Source organism: Trachinotus anak, unplaced genomic scaffold, assembly GCF_046630095.1.
Source record: "Trachinotus anak isolate AG129_WGS33_773 ecotype Australia unplaced genomic scaffold, CSIRO_AGI_Tana_v1 ptg000009l, whole genome shotgun sequence".
Lineage (NCBI taxonomy): Eukaryota > Metazoa > Chordata > Actinopteri > Carangiformes > Carangidae > Trachinotus > Trachinotus anak.
Genome location: NW_027273860.1, coordinates 10,479,364 through 10,496,500, shown reverse-complemented (window position 1 = coordinate 10,496,500; position 17,137 = coordinate 10,479,364). Strand labels below are relative to the sequence as shown.

The 17,137-nt window shown below is 39.5% G+C and overlaps 2 protein-coding genes and 2 non-coding genes across 4 annotated transcripts; 2 read left to right on the top strand and 2 right to left on the bottom strand.

The window, feature by feature from the left end:
* The first annotated feature begins 264 nt into the window (after nucleotides 1–264).
* On the top strand, nucleotides 265–1,821 carry crhb (corticotropin releasing hormone b). Its single transcript, XM_071485245.1, has 2 exons — nucleotides 265–401; nucleotides 915–1,821. The coding sequence occupies exon 2, from the start codon at nucleotides 935–937 to the stop codon at nucleotides 1,445–1,447; it is 513 nt and encodes a 170-aa protein (XP_071341346.1). The 5' UTR covers nucleotides 265–401; nucleotides 915–934; the 3' UTR covers nucleotides 1,448–1,821.
* A 1,293-nt stretch (nucleotides 1,822–3,114) lies between these two features.
* trim55b (tripartite motif containing 55b) lies at nucleotides 3,115–8,034 on the bottom strand. Its single transcript, XM_071485244.1, has 8 exons — nucleotides 7,756–8,034; nucleotides 6,999–7,168; nucleotides 6,095–6,272; nucleotides 5,710–5,805; nucleotides 4,748–4,981; nucleotides 4,592–4,614; nucleotides 4,033–4,157; nucleotides 3,115–3,954 (listed from the first exon to the last, which is right to left on the bottom strand). Exons 1-8 carry the CDS (start codon nucleotides 7,882–7,884, stop codon nucleotides 3,794–3,796), a joined length of 1,116 nt encoding a protein of 371 aa, XP_071341345.1. The 5' UTR covers nucleotides 7,885–8,034; the 3' UTR covers nucleotides 3,115–3,793.
* Nucleotides 8,035–8,896: 862 nt separating this feature from the next.
* trnaa-agc (transfer RNA alanine (anticodon AGC)) lies at nucleotides 8,897–8,969 on the bottom strand. Its single transcript has one exon. It is a non-coding gene; the product is annotated as a tRNA-Ala (tRNA).
* A 438-nt stretch (nucleotides 8,970–9,407) lies between these two features.
* Nucleotides 9,408–9,493, top strand: trnay-gua (transfer RNA tyrosine (anticodon GUA)). Its single transcript is given in 2 exon segments — nucleotides 9,408–9,444; nucleotides 9,458–9,493. It is a non-coding gene; the product is annotated as a tRNA-Tyr (tRNA).
* Nucleotides 9,494–17,137: the final 7,644 nt, after the last annotated feature.

Genomic DNA, 17,137 nt, shown 5'->3' with positions numbered 1-17,137 from the left:
CCCGACTTGATGCTCAATCTTTCACTTCTGACTGATTTTTCCTCTTTACAATTCAAGAACCCCCAAAATTATTTTTAAACTAATTCAGTCTGATGAAAAATGCCAGCAGGTGTGGCACCTATAGGGCCTGTTCTGAAAGCACAGACGCATATGACTCATCTCATCTAAACTAAAGCACTTTGTCAGAGGCGTCCATTCACGTTACACCCATGCAAGAACGCGCAGACTCAATCTCAGCTTGGAGCACGACACTTATAGTGAGGCTGGCTATATAAGTCCATTCAGCATCTACTCTTAAAGTAACTATATACTTGTTTCCTCAAAGAAGTGAAGGAGGGCGGCATCTCGCCAACTACCTGGCAACCTACACGGCTGTACTGGACCTCCTCTAAAGACTGAAGGTACGGAAAGCTTCATTTATTTTATCCACATTGTGACTTTTGTCGGTGTACCTTATTTGTTATCTTACACATTCTCCTTTCCTCGGCACGACTTGAAATGTTTTTGCAGATCCCAAAGTGGATTTTAGTCCTTAGTAATTGAATTGTAATTATAAACTTGTTTTTATTTTATAGTAATGGATACAAGTGTAACGATAGGAGGCAATAATAATTTAACTTCCACAGTCTACCCATTATTCGGGCAAAAATACATTATCTCTTTACGCGCAAATATTACATAGTTTTTACAAGACCCATCCGCATTGTTAGGAGACAGGGTGAAGGTGAATCACAAAATATCTTACAACAATAAATGAACTAAAATAACACTTTAATTTGTAGTTGCCAACCGTTACATTATTGCATGTTTTACGTGCGTAAATTCCTCTTTACGCAGCACATTTCACACTGCAGTTGAAATGAAAAACAAACATACCACATGAGAATAATCCTGGGATTTCTTTTGCTTCCCAGATTCCTGTTGATATCCTGACATGAAGCTCAATTTACTTGGTACCACCGTGATTCTGCTAGTTGCCTTCTTACCGCGCTACGAATGTCGGGCTATTGAGAGCCCTGGCGGTGCTCTGCGCGTCCCAGCTCCCCAAACCCAAAACTCCCAGCAGCAGCAGCAGCAGCAGTCTGGTCCCATCCTGGAGCGGCTTGGAGAGGAGTATTTCATCCGACTGGGCAACGGGGACTCTAACTCTTTCCCATCATCGTCCATGTATCCCGGCGGATCACCTGCCATCTACAACAGAGCCTTGCAACTCCAGCTGACGCGGCGTCTTTTACAAGGGAAAGTTGGGAACATCAGGGCGCTCATAAGCGGCTTCGGAGACCGCGGGGACGAGTCAATGGAGAGGGGAAGGAGGTCTGAGGATCCGCCGATATCCCTGGATCTGACCTTCCACCTGCTTCGGGAGATGATGGAGATGTCCAGGGCGGAACAGCTGGCCCAGCAGGCGCAAAATAACAGAAGAATGATGGAGCTCTTCGGGAAATGAAGACCTCTTTCCAGTCCGCCAAAGATCTCCTTTCCCTTTCTTTACTTTTCTTTCTTTTCTTTTTTTTTTCATTTCTACCATCAGCACAAAACATGCTCTGTACAATATAGTGCTGCTGTATCACTCTATTATTTATAGCTTTAACTTCAAACTATGGAGCATAAACGGGCTTGACTTAAAATGATCCGATTGTACCCTACCATTTTAATGTTGATGTCAAATCTGTAGAATTACACGTTCTTCACATTTGAGATGAAATATTTCTGTTTATGACATGAAATACTACATTGACAAAATTGGCACTCTGTTTTAGATTATGGATCACTGTATTTATGAAATTTATGTTTGTTAATAAACTTATGTGCAACCAGTCATTTTCTGTTGTGCAAGAGAACATCTTATATCTATATTTTTTAATAAAAAATTAAAAGCAATGCTTACACTTCTCTGTGGACATCCTTACAAATTAGTTAAGAATAACTCCCATGAAAAAAAACCAAACAAATTATTCCCAGTTACCTGAATTACTAGTTTGATTAACATATAATTTCCTACTTTTTTCTAGACAAACAAATTTGTAGGAATTGGAGCATTGGAGAAATGGTCCTAGGTTAAAAAAAAAAAAAAGCACAAATGGCCACTGCATCTTGAGACTTGCCTACACAGATATTGATTGACTGAGAATGATTTTTTCAAACTGAACACAAAAAATCTTATATGGTGTAACCATGGCACTGGTCAGGAGACAAGTTGTGGGTTAACACTGTGCCTCCTCTCCAACACACACACACACACACACACACAAAAGAACAGTAACAACAAAAAAATCTACCAGAGGATACTGTTAAGAGTGCCTGCCATGCAGAGCCATGCAGGTGAAGAACATTCACACAGCATCCTTTCTCCTAAACCCCTAATCCTCAAGAGGCAATTCTCATTATACCAGCAAGAGACAACCAGACAGCTCAAAGATGCACCACTGATAGCTAATGAGTGTGAAAGACAGTGTGTGTGTGTGTCTGTGTGTACGTGCATGCTGTGTTGATCCTTGACCCACAGTGTCAGGGTAAACTAAACAAGAGCTGTGGATGTGAGTCATCCTATTCTGTTTGGCCCACTTAGCAACTTGGGGCTTAAAGCTGCATTGAGCCCATTTGTAAAGGATCCAACTCAGTGAGAGATGGTGTACAATAATTGGATGGGACTACATGGTGGACTATCTCAATAGTGGAGTCACAGCAAGGTGAGACCATCACATGGCAGCAAATAGATGAGTGACAGCCGGAGGATCACTGCAGCCTCATATGTACAGTAGGTTGCAGGCAGGAATGGTATGAGGACCATACATTACTGAGGGATCTTATAACTGTCTGAAGCAGCTATAAAAAGAGCACTAATGCCTTTTCTAGCTAGATTCCCTTTGACAGAAATAAATGAAAAAGAGTGTGAAGAATAGATAAAGGCGAGAAAGAGAGAAATAAGTCTTTTTCCTTTACACACGCGCACACACACAGACAGGGATGAGTGTTACACAAAATCTATTCCATTGTTAATTCAGACCCTGCACAGACCTGAAGTACAGCGACACATGTGGCAAAAAGATGAACCTAAGGACTGTTGCTCGTTTCATAATCTGGTAACAATCAAGACTTGGGAAATACTATAAGTTGTTCGTACAATTCAGTTTTAATGACATATATCATATAATACAGTGCAACATTGCAAAATGTGATGTTTTTTCTGTAAGAGGAAAATATACCGTCGTCACAGAACAAAGAATATGACACATAATGCAGACCGTTGTGTGTATGAAATACTGAAAAGTCACAGTGACAGTTTTTTTTACTTGGGCTACCCTCCTCGTTAAGTTATATCAGTCATTAAAATATACGACTGGGAGGAAAACCTGACGCGCTCTCGTCTTAACTCTCTAATGATGTAGTTTAAGCTGCGAGTAGGAAAAGGTCAGCTACATAAAAAATGAACTCGAGCATATCTGAATTCTGGAAATAAGTGATAGCCTGACTCATAGCCTGTCTGTCATCCAGTTTGTCCAAAATGAAAAGGAAGAACCAAAACATTTATTTAATAAGAAAAAAAAGTATGAAAAAAAAAAGATTCACGCTAATACAATCACAATGAGAGCTAAAGAAGTGAAGAAATACTTCTGTCTCTTCATTTATATCTACCTAAGCAACTCAGACTTTCCCTCTGGCACGGATCTAAATCCATCTCACTGTTCCCCAATCTGGGAGAAAAAGTATCAGACCTGACCTGAAATCAACATCTAGGAGCAACACATATCCTGCTCCTGGTTTAGCTGCTGTCTGAGCCAGCGGCTGACAGCTAGGTGGAGGCTGCGCTGGGGGAGGAGTTTGTCTGCTGGGGTGGAGGAGATTGGACGGAGGCTGCTGTACCAGCACTGCCTCCAGAAACAGTCTGGGCCCCCTCTCCTTCCTCACCCTCTACCTCTCCCTCCTCTTCCTCCTCATCCTCATCTTCATCATCTGTAAAGGGAATAAGGCGGTCAGATAACTGAGCTGAAGGCAGTATACTGCAGTCGTGACCAGTCTCTGTCCCTTCACCTTGGATGAAGTCGATGTCGCGCAGGGCCTTGCTCTCTTTCTTGAATTCGACGTTGTAGTGATCCATATTCTCATAGCCACGCTCAACTTTATCCAAGTGCGCTGTACTGGATGCTTCTGCGATCCTGAGTGCAAAAGGTGCAATTAATAACGCATATTTATAGGACAAATTCACCCTCTGATAGTCAATGTAACACTTGTTATATATCATCAATCTGTGATGTTTAGCACGTTCACAGTTATTTTGGGATGCCACTGCTAAAGATGGGAAATTGCTACATTTCACAGAATTACTTTCTGTGAAGCTCCCAGACAGCAGGTGTAACCTTGCTTGCTGCATTAGGTTGGTGATTTTATGTGCTGATATAAATGACTCACTAGAATATAAAAAAACCCCCAAAAAAGAACAAATAAGTACTAAGAAAAAGAAAACATACCCATTACTAGTGTTTAACAGTGTATAGTTAGAAATATGTTATTTTCTTTACATAGCAAACATACTGTATTCCTTCTTACCCATTGTCAGTGTAATTATTGATGCGTAAAAACATGTACTAACTTTTTGAGGAGAGGCTTTGTGTTCTGAAAGAGACAACAGAAATAAAGACTAAATATTCATTCAACTTATACATTAAGTATTTATAACTGTAATCATTTTATATGGAGTTTATGCCAAAGTTAAAACCCCATGTGGGTCACCCATTGTGACTCTGACCTGCAGGAATAGGGCCATCTCTGGCTCCTCCATGGTCTGGATCCCCATCTCCACGATCTTACAACTCTCCTCCAGGTGGTCTCCGTACTTCCTGGTCAGGCCCTGGATATAGGTCACCTTCTCTTCCTGTTCGGCCGTCACCTTCTGACTCATGTGCCTCTTTTTCTCCTCCAGGATGGAGTATAGGTGGTCAAACTTCTCACACACCAGAGTTTTCTGCCTCCGACCATTCTCCTGAATGTTGCATGAGTGAGAGACAGAAGGAGACGTATGGACACAAACAGGGAAAGACCATAAATTCGGAAAATCCATCTATAATTAAACTTTCATCACAGTCCTCTGGGTGGCAAATGCATGTAAATGCAACTCTAGGGTACAACAGAGTTTATCGTATTGAAAGAGCCAAAGAAACGTGAGGAAATAGCCGTTGCCTTCTGTGTAAGTACTGTAAACGACAAATATTCTGTTTAGCCTGTCTTCCGCTCATGTGGTAGTGCCATATGTGCGGGGAGGACAGTGAGGCCCATTCTGCATGTCCGTCCTGAGTGACACCACTGAGGGCGACGTGTGGGGGACTGGAGCCACTCCAGCTTCCTGTCTACTACAGCCAACTGCGGCACGTGAACCATGTGAAAGCTATCTGTTCTCCCCCATCAATTACACTGCTCGTTTTTAATGTCGGTGGGCCAGAGGCAGACTGGAGTGCCCTGCTAAGTGCATGTAGAAGAAAAGGTGGAAAAGAGAAAGTGAGACAGACTGAAGCATCACAACATTACCTTTCCTCTCTCCACCTCTTTGTCTAAATCTCACAGATGGATAAAAGCAGTGAGAGTGGCGGTGACAAGGACACATTACGTCTGTTGGTACGTCGGTGCAGGTGAGTGCAGGTGCATTAGTGTGTGCACTGAGCGAGGCTTGCTGCGTGAGTGAGCGGCCAGGCGTTGCAGCAGTTGGACACTGACCTCTATGGCACGACAGGCTTCCTCTAGCTGACTAATGATGCCTTGCATCCTGTCGTTGCTCCCAACCATCATGGCGATCCCGTCACTCAGCTCTGTCTGGGGGGCAATGACATGGCAGAGTGATCACCTGAGATCAAGTGTGAATCAAATCTGGGACAAAGTTATGATGCACGTAAATGTGCTTCATGATGAACGATCAATGACATTATTTAGATATGATACATTTTCACTATCTATCTATCTATCTATCTATCTATCTATCTATCTATCTATCTATCTATCTATCTATCTATCTATCTATCTATCTATCTATCTATCTATCTATAATTTCACGATTGACGGTATTCATGGCCTCCATGCGTATTTCAGGTATTTCAGGCCTCACCTTCTTTGTCTCGTAGATGCTGTTAATAGGTGCTACCTCACAGTCTTTGTGAGCTCCAAAAACTTTACACATGGAGCACGTGGGCACACCGTGGGTCACACAGTAAATATTGATCTTTTCTCCTTCGTGGACGTCACACATGGGCGATTCTTCCTTCTTCTCTGGCACTGGCTTGCTGCTGTTGAGGTGGAAAGGAAACAGTGGTACATTGTACCTTTTAGTGCATACTGATGTGATGTATAATGTCAGCTTGATAATGTCAAAGGTACACATGTCAGTAGTTTATTGGTGATCCATCACATGGGCCGTCAGCACTGTAATCAATACATTACCATTACACTGTGCATTATACAGGCGTGGGCGTAGGTGTGTAGTGTTATGTTTGATTTTTAGTAACCTCTGTCTTTCATGAATAACTCATACCATCATTGTCAGGACAATTCATCCCATAGGAATAACTCAAGATATCAGTAATTGTCTTTAAAATATGTTATTTCCCTCACATTCTTGACCCAGTATGATGCTGAGCACCCTGGGTGTATGAGTGTTGTGGGTCTTATGTCATACAAACCCTTTGGCTATAGAGTCAACTACTTAGATTAGGAAAATCATCTGTGTAGACAGATTACTAAAACTAGAAACCTCCTGGCACCCACTCCAGCTCTCTGACTCAGAAGCTACTGGCACCAGGGCCATACCAGCAACTGTTACCCTTTGTGCCGTCACACCACCAATTAGCCCCTATTGTCCTTTACTAGCTCTATTCACTGACCTTGGGGTTAAAGACAGCTTTAACTGATAAACAAAGCCTGTCACTCAACTGTCAAGGTGTATAAGTGGTGATCATTTGCTTTGATTTAACGTTATATCAAGAGAGACTGAATGTGTGTCTGATCTGCCTCACCTGCTTGATTCCTGCTTGAACATATCAATAATATTCTCGACAAGCAGATTCCTCTGCAGCCCGTAAACACCATGCCTGTCCAGAACCACCTCATGTCTGCAGGAAGGGCATCGGAAGCGGCCGCCAGACGTCAATGAGCCACTTCTTGTTGGAAGGTACGGGTTTGAAGCCTGCAAGCATTTAAACATACAAAACCCCAATGTTTAGTATGATGACACAAGGTTTTAATGGATAGTTTCGTCTTACTTGCAAGAATGAATTTAATTGTTTCACTCAGCAGTTATGAAATGATAATCCAGTGGATTAACAGTCCACTTTACAAAAGTGTAACCCCATCACCAAAATGTTCACATTGGTTGTTCAGTGTTTTAATTCACTTACACACACACTTAACACTTAACGACTAAATCCAAGTTCTAAATGTTAACTGATTATTACATTGAGAATGATTTAAACACAGCCTAAATGTTTGTTTATGATTAGTTGTGACACACAAAGTGCTGATTTATTGACCAAAATTCTACACTGTCAGAATATACACCTGTGATATATGTCATCCAAACATTTGGATGACATAAATAAACTATTTAGGTCTTTAATAAATCAAAAATGTAGGGCAAGTAAAAATACCAATGGTTCAAATGACATGGACTGTTTGTTAGAGATGTTAGTACATAACAGAACTGCAATTCAAGTTTATAAGTATGTTTTCCGTAGTGTTAAAAACAAATCAGTGGCATTTTGTTTAGCTGCTTACCTGGAAAACATCATTGGCACATTTTCTACAGAGGTTGTGCTGGCAGGGTAGAATGACCACGGGTTTCGTAAATATTTCCAGGCATATGGGACAAATCAGCTGTTTCTCCAAGTTCTCCATGGTATTCATTTTAAAACAAAAACTTTAATCCAAGCATGAAAAAGTGGCAGACAAGATTATTAAAGCAGGTCAAATTAACGAACAGTTTCTAAAATCAGTCTATGGTAGGCCCAGAGTCAGGCTGAAGAATGGGCCTGCTGCTCTTGTCCTAGCGGGTGTGGGCTCCTATCTCTCTAGTGTCAGTTCTGTTTTTAGCAGCCCTTGCTGTCACGTCAAAGGTTGCCATTTTTACCTTGCCCATATTTGAAACTGTCTAGGGCAGTACTGAACAGCTGTCTGCCAGCCTCTACACTGCCATCAGAGGTGACTGGGTGTATACAAACGTGTGCGCCTGTGTGCATCATGCTCAGTGTCAGCTGTAGTATTTTCATAGACGATTAAATCAATCAATTTTGCCCCATTCATTTTAACAATGCATCTGTGTTTTAGTTCTGATGTAATAAAATATGACGCTTAAATAATGGATGAATGGCTGTATTCATAGAAAAGGCATAAACCCATAATCAATATATGTGCTAAGCTCAGACATAAACACCCATTACACATTTACCCTGTTGGATGTTAGCCTAATAATGTAGCTAATTTATTTAGAAAATAAGGTATGTCATAATATTACCAAAGTTGGACCAGTCCCAGCCTGGTCAGGTGTGAGAAAGAACTGATGAAGCCTCTTGGATGAGAGGTGAAACGTCTTCCTAGACAAATAACCAAGTCCAGTTGCTTTCGATTTAAAAGTCCTTTGAGATACTATGACCTGGACAAATGAGAATATTCACAGGCCCACCACCCATTGTTGGAACTAACCTTTGTTGAATGTTCCATTACTCCAATACTACAGTAAGCAGTCAAGTAAACAATAACAATAACAATAACAATAACGATAACGATAACGATAACGATAACGATAACGATAACAATAACAATAACAATAACAATAACAATAACAGTAAACACAGGGTGGGATTATGTTTTGCTGTGAAATAATACTGTGTTTTATAGAAATAAACGCGAAAAGCATATTTGGAGAATGCGGGCATCGATCCCGCTACCTCTCGCATGCTAAGCGAGCGCTCTACCATTTGAGCTAATTCCCCTTCGTGAGAAACTGCCCGTCGGGCCTGAATTTATTAGTAGCTCCACTTCTTTGTCTACAGTATTTCTTTTATATATGCATTTCTGGGACCCCATAATATTTGTTGTTAAATACCCAACTAAGATTTAGCTTTGTGCAGAAAGGTAGGAAGGAACGCTAGCTGATTTAGCGACGTTAACATTGACAGCGAACTAACAATGAGGGTAATTGTATTGGCTAAACTGCTATTTGTTTTCAAAGCTTGTTAAATGTTTGTTAAAAGATTGTTTACGTCTCTGTAACTTGACGTGAGTGGCATCACGTCAAGTCGAAGTCATTTCGGTTTCAGCGAACTGTAGCGACAAAAGCGAAACTGCGGTCGTTCAACCCCACTTACTGTCGTTCATATACGCCCACAATTTATTTCATAACAATAAGGGTCCAGAAACGCTAACAACTCCCTTCGATAGCTCAGTTGGTAGAGCGGAGGACTGTAGCGGATACATGGAAATCCTTAGGTCGCTGGTTCGAATCCGGCTCGAAGGAGAGATAACTTTTTTTTCCCATAGTGCATACAAAGACAGTGTATGTAGAGGCGGCTCTTAACTCTTTATATGACAGTGATTCTCATGGCAATTTTATAAATAAAATTTGCGAAATCACCTGAACCACCAACAGCAAAAAATATATATAGCACTTTCTATTCTTTTTTCCTTACTTTCCTTTTTTTTGCTATCCATACAGCTATATTCAAATAAACTCATCCTATTGGGAGCTCACAATCTGAAACATTCGTTGGTTCTCCAAATTGCTAAATTTACACACTAAAAGCAAATGAGAACTTGATTGGCAGAAGATGAAATGTGATGCCTGATACAATGCAATTTTCTGTTCTTCTGGTGTTATAGATGACAAAAAAACCCCTCATATTGAGTAAGGATTTAGAAACATCCTGATCATTAATTGACTGTCCTCTGTTAACCAAGCAATAATTTAACATTTGTTGACATTTGATTTGTTGTTGGATCGGCAGATCCTTTAGTTAAAATATCACAGTTTTTCACTGTCAGACAAGAAGGCTGGTTTACAAATGCACAGCTTTGATTACAGTAGAGTCTTGTCAGTAAGCATACTGCTTGCTTTGCATTGTTGATCTGCAAGTTTAATGAAAAACGATCGCAATTGCAAGCACTCAAAATTGAGTTTAGGTAAAGGTAAGGTAAAGGGAATTATGTAATGTCTGATTTGGTTGCAATTAGTGTGATTTAGATCAGAAATTAAAACTGTTGTACTCCAGTATTGTAGTGCTTAATTTCATGCTTGTATATGAGTGTTTAAATTTATTTACATACATTTATGAGGTCTGAATGTCCGCTCAAGGATGGTCTGATAAAGGAAATCCATCAAAGTGTGGACAATTGGCTGCTTCTTAACAGATATATTCTTAAATTAAAAACACCAAACCTTTAAAGCTTCATTAGATATTTTCAAAATTATAACATGAAAGGCAAGACATATAAACAATTGCTGCTGTCATTGTAGGTATTTCTACTGATTCAAATGTTTATGTGTCACTTTTTTCAGGAGGAATCTCACCTGGCACCACATCTTTAAGTGGCTGATCCTCCACATCCTCAGAGGGCATGTTCATGGGTTCACAGAACATCACAAGCAGCAGCCGCTTTCAAGGTTACAGACAACAAACAATCCCCATTCATGGAATAAAAATGAAAAGTGAATTATCTCCTGACAATATAGAGTCATAGAGTCTATGGAGACAAGGTTTCATGAACATAAAGCATACATAAACAACATCAACATTCATACAATACCCTTCATGAAAAACCGACAAGAGAACGTAGACAAGGTGATATTTTCTTCCTGCCCATATTGTTCAGTTACATATAGTTCCAGGTAACTGTGCGTGTCATACATTTCTCTTCTGGCAGCAGTGAGTGAGCATAGTTGAGATCCCTGAAACTTTTTTGTGAATTTTGGGTTTGCAGGGTTGTTGTCAGGATAATATTTCAAAGCTTGACTTCTGGGAGAAAAAAAAAAACACCTGCAAAGCGACTTTCAAATTTTCTCTACCCGTACACAAGTGTCTTGCTTAAGGGCACTTCAGTATTTAGAGAAAGGACTAGGAAGGGATCAAACTATGAATAATGAACCCCTCTACAAGCTGAGCTAGTGTCACCTCATATACCACCATATTAATGCCCTTACCCATGATGTGTTTCATTGTTGTGCTGTCCAGTAACCACTGATAATTCAAACTGCTGTTTATTCTTCTAGGTTTTAAGGTGCTGATGTTACATTTTGAGTTACTATGGGACTTTGTCAAAACATTCATACAGATAATAATAAAGTGTGTTGAACTATAACCTAATTAGCTCATATCAAAACAAGCATGGTATAGGATCCTCAAAGCTGTAGCAGCTTATGACCTCTCCAAGCATACCTAATCTGGTTTATCATCTGTGTTTTTCTCTGACTCATACAGTGTAGCATTTGCCTTCATTGCACCTTCGTTGCTGTTATAATAAGGCCACATGGCTGTGCGCATAACACGTTTCACACAGGCACATCAGAGTCAGTGAGTCATATTAAAACATTTTAGACTAATTTTATCACTGAAAATGAATGAATGCTATTCTACAGCTTTCCCCTCAAACGTGTCTCTCTTTGTTTCATTTGGTGTGCATCCAGGGACACCAGACCACAGGTTGGGAACCACAGCTGTAAAGACACTGTAAGCACCTATAAGGTAAGACAGATAGACAAATACAAAAGAGAATGGAAAAAATCATCACTTTCATATCTTACTTTTAACTATAAGGTTTCTGTGATTTGCAGTTTGTAAATCTGTGGAAAAATTAAAATAGCAGAGTTGTTGCTTTTTGTCATTATAGTATATGACAAGTATAGGCATGTGTCTTTCACCCGATTTCTGCTTATGCCCTTTTCCTGTGATTGACTACAGATAATGTTTTCTCAAAACTTTCTGATGCTGTGTGCATACCACTTCATTCAGTTTTAATCAGTAGTTTTTAAAAGGCTGCACTAGTATGATTACATACTGTATTCATTAACTACAAGCAGGGACTGCTCAAATGCTCACCACTTAGATGGCTCCTCAAAGTGAATTCAAATGAGATCAATTAAGAAGATGTACTGGGTTATGTCTTTGTGATTGAAGTGAATTCGTCATTTTTAAGCCATTACTGTCTGACTCATAATATTGCAGTGCCTGTTAGTAAAAATACAATGACGATTGAAGCAGTATGGAGATTTCCTAATGATGAAAAGTCAATATAAACATCAGACAGTGCTGCTTCTGAGGTCAGACGCTGCCGTTTTAATATTTTAATGAACTTGGTGTGACCCTCATGTTCCTCTGCCTTGCTCAGTGGTGGCATGTGGTGTTTTGAGTATATAGTTAAAGCGTCACCAGGTAATACCAAAGCCACAAAATAATCAACATGAGGTTTTACACACATGCACTCACACACAAGCACGCATAGAAAGGTCTACGAGCTCATAAGCAAGATAAAAGTGCATATGGGACCAGAATAGGGAGCAGAGCAAAGGGTGCCATCTGTTCTCTTGTATGAATATTTCAGTTAGGTGGAAGTCATATTGTATTCATACAGATGGTAAGCAGTCACTGTGATTTAAAAGGTCTTGGTAAGCATTCTCTGACAATACTGTCTATTTCTGCATCTCCACATTTGTCCTAAAAAGACCCACTGAAATGAAATTCCTCATTAAAGAATGTCACTTAGGATGTGATCGGGAAAGTTATACCATAATACCCTAACTATCAACTAGAAATGCTGTCACTTTGTTTCAAATGTAATCTTATTATAGTAAAAACTAATACAAATCCAGTTGTAATTGTAACATTAGCAGTAATTCATTGTGGACTGGCCTGGAATGAAAAGAAATAAAGTAATAAAATGTTGACAGAGAACACTGGTATTTCTCATGTTATGTCAAAATGTCAAGGACAGAGTTCAGTCCTGATTCTTTAGGTTGAACAGTGAAAATAAGAAAATAAAGCAAATAAAAAAAGTAAAGTCAGTCTTTGGGCTGACTGACCATTCAATGTGAGAGGCACAGTTTAAATTTATAGTATTTGTATTCTGTAATGATTGTGATTTAAGGTGTAGCAAAGTACAAAAAACGCCCTTGATTAAAAATTACATTACTCAAAGTTTAAACGGTTCTTAAAGGTTTGCAAGACAGCTTTTTAATTATAACAACAAGAGTAAATTTAATTAATCACTCCCTTGGTCAGTTCCATTGCTCTCATTATTATAAAAAAAACATCGGTAACATTAATGGTTTATGGTAAATTCTTCACACTTTTAAAAGTTTTGACAAGCAGACAAGTCAGAATTTATGATAATGTGCAGAACAGAGATATTTTCATATCTATTTTATTATTTTTGATTTTTAGACTGTGAGCTTCAGAACATCCTCTGGCATGATTCCAAGTTCATGTGTACCTTGAATACTTCCCAATGACTTCTTTTGTGCGGACCTCTGCAGATCCAGACAGTGAAGGGTTCTTCTCTTCAGGTAGACAGCAACTCTTGCCAGATTTCTGACATTGGTCTTTATCACGACCTGTTAAATAAACCATGACCATGTGCTGAAAATCGAACCAGGCATTACAAAATAATATTGCACATTTAAATGAAAATACAGTTATGTTTTTCGTTTTAATTGTTACACCTTTGCTTTAGTCCACTTTTGTTACATATCACCACTTGTTGTCAAGGTGGCAGTGACTTTTCCTGCTTGTAGGACTCACCTCAATTTTCAACGTCTTTCAGTGTCCTTTTGACTGACAACATATTTAGGACAAATCTTCTTTTAGAAGCAGCGACTTCTCAGCAAAATTTCACTTTGGCTACAACAATTTATAAGCCATCATTTAGCTGGCCTGTTTTTATTAAGTTTTTTTTATGAACATTTGTGAACAAAGAGCAGAAACTGATGGAACTAAGCATTCTTTCGTTCAACCACATGAGGCTACTGTAAAAATAAACTACACACGCAGAACAAAAACCCAAATAATGATGTACTGAAAAAAAATTGAACGTACATTTACACCACATGCCATATTCTCTTTTACTTTGAATACAAGTCTAACTACCATAGTGGGTGCTTATGGTTAAGTTGTTGTTGATTAGGCAGCAAAAGGGACCAAGGTAAACTTATTCTGGTCACATTGATCATCTCCAGCACATGACATCTCTTACCAAACTGGTGGTTGCAATCAGAATCAAGAACAAAAAACAATCTAGGCACTGTAATAAAACACATTGACCCACAATATCATAGAATAGTAAGCTTGTAATTCTAAATACGCTTCAGATAATGAAAATAGGTTTGTGGCTCTACGTGATGAATGTTACCATCGCACTTTCGTCGAATGTCATGTTTGACATAAGAAGGATTAAGTCAAACAGCCAGATTTCCACATGGAGCTTTATATAACATTGTCTCCCATACGATGACGTAAAAGAGACGTCAGTCTGTTTTTACAGCCGCCACTGCAGCTCATGGTCATGGGAAACTGAGATGTGCTCAGCATTCAAGTGCTTCTCTCAGCCTAGCTTAAACATCACACCCTCTGCGCCATGAGGAGAGCAGTCCACATTGTCTCGTCTTAAACGCTTTAATTCAGTGTGTAAGGAAGCAGGGTGATTTCAACATCCAGCAGCTGGGCGTTTACACAAGAGCCTGCCTGCATTAATCAGATTACACTAAGGGTACAGTAGACATGCAGAATGCAGGTATTGTTATGGTTTTCATAACATTTATTCTCATGGATGTTAAAAGACAATGGTATATGTGCAACCTAATCTCTGAATCGTTTTTTTTTTAACTTGTGGACCAAGATCCTAAGAGAGAGAGGCTTGAAAAGGTGTAGGATAAAGTAGGATAACGTTTTCTTTGATGCAGAGATGGTGTGACTTAAGAAAGTAATTCCCACAGATTTTGTGATTTATTCTGTAAATTGGGCACATGGTGTGTTATCTGTGACAAAACACGCACCCTCTGGGATTGGCCAATTACTCAACCATTTGAGTCTGTGTCTCAACATGTTTTAGGCAGTTGAGACACAGCAAAATTAATCGGCCTATTCTCAAAGACGTCCATACAAGCCCTAATACCAATTTATTTGTATTTATTTGAGAGAGACAGATGTGATAAAAGTCCCTTACCGGACACCCCACTAGTTTAACTTATGAGCTTCACTTTTACAGTACACCAATCTTTGAACGTTTACATTCTTCCCCATCATCTTGTTTTTGAAATAAACAATGCCAATCGATAAACAGTCTGAATTTCAATGCTGATTAAATGAGCATCGTACTGAAGCCACTGCTGAGGAGCTGTGATAGTAAAGCCCACTCACCTTTAACACAGTAAAAGGGTGCTATCTAGTGGTTGAAAGAGGGCAGGTTATGTCCAGTGATGCACTATTGCCCACTGACATCATTGCAGGCGTCAGCAAATAGGGCTACGTTGTACTTGGGGTTCTGCTGTTGCATATTGATCTTATGATTCATACTCTTTTCAGTATATATGAATAATGTAAGATTAATGTTAAGATTTGTAACTTCAGTAACGCATGAATAACTAATTAAGTTGTCACACGTTAGTGCTATCTAGGACTCAGTCATCATGTTTAACACATCTGGATTTATTTTCTACCAGCACCACATATCCGAGTATATAAAAGCTTTGATCAAACTGTATGCGTTAGCACAAGGATGATTGATGTTTGTATTTGGCATGCATTATATAGTGTAGTTGTCATTGCGGTGGAGAATGAAGGCCAATCATGAACCTAATCAGTTTCACTGCACAGTTATTACCATCTGATTAGAACCCAAGCTAAAATCCTGTTTTAAAATAAACTTGAGACACACTGTTACTAACCTCATTATTTTTTAAATAAATGTTTTGCTCCACACTGTCTTCATAAGGGCTCTTTTTCACCACAAGATGGCTCTACATACACGACAATACATCTTTATGTGTTTGTTATGGCATCTAATACAGGAGTGTACTGCAGTATAAAAATGCTGTTTATTTCTTTCAGTCCATCCTGATAATGGTAGTAATATTATATTAACATAAGTAAGATAACTGTTGCAAATGGACTTAATAGTCGTGATGAAAATCTAAGTAATTAGTCCAGAAATATACTAGATAGACAGTCATTTAAATGATATGCAGCTGTGTCCAAAAAAGAAAAAAAGAAATGAGGAATATGTGCATATACGTGTGTGTGTGTGTGTGTGTGTGTGTGTGTGTGTGTGTGTGTGTGTGTGTTAATGTGTGGTGGTGTGTGTTTACAGATGCGCATATAGAATCTGTCAAAGAGCACTATAGGTGTAAAACTGCTGCGTGGGCAGTGAAGAGCTATCTAATAACTCCAGTGATGCTCACAGTGTCGTCAGAAGGTAACAGGTAAATCAATTAGGGACCCCATGGCAGATTGCAATCTGCCTCCAGAGAGCTTTCCATAAGACTAGAGTCAGGGGGGAGTGGACGATCGGGGGCCTCACAAGCAGATACAGTACCTGTGACCTCAAGGGGAATCAGTAAGTATGCAGCTGCAGCTCACCAAAGCTCCTGAGGCTGGTGCTAGTAGAGTAGTTAAACACACCTGCCATACTACAAAGGTGTGCCTGTGCACTGTGTGTGTTAGTTTGCATGTATGTGTGAATGTGGCAAAAAAAGGGGCCATGGAAGAAATTAATTAACAGAAATGCCTCCCAAATCATTTTCCCACATGTATACTCAGAGGAGAGAGTGTAAAGTATGTGCTGTCCTGTGTGGACACGTGTGACGTGCTATTGACGCAGTCATATACCAGATGAAGCAGTTTTGGAGTTGTCTGGCAACAACAGGTTTGTAAACTGTGAATGCAAAAACAGTACCACCCATGTGTGGTTGACCTTCTCTGCTCCGTTTGGAGCAAATGCCTTTTAAAATCAAGATATGACATGTTCGTCATTTACACTAACACTTGAGGAAAAATAGCAGTTAACATCAAATTAAAAGAGTGAGAGTTTACAGGGTATTTGCAGCCACAAGTTGTTCCACCATTCAGTGGAGAAAGCAATTAATTAGCAGCACAGTCATCGAGGAGCTTTTTAATCT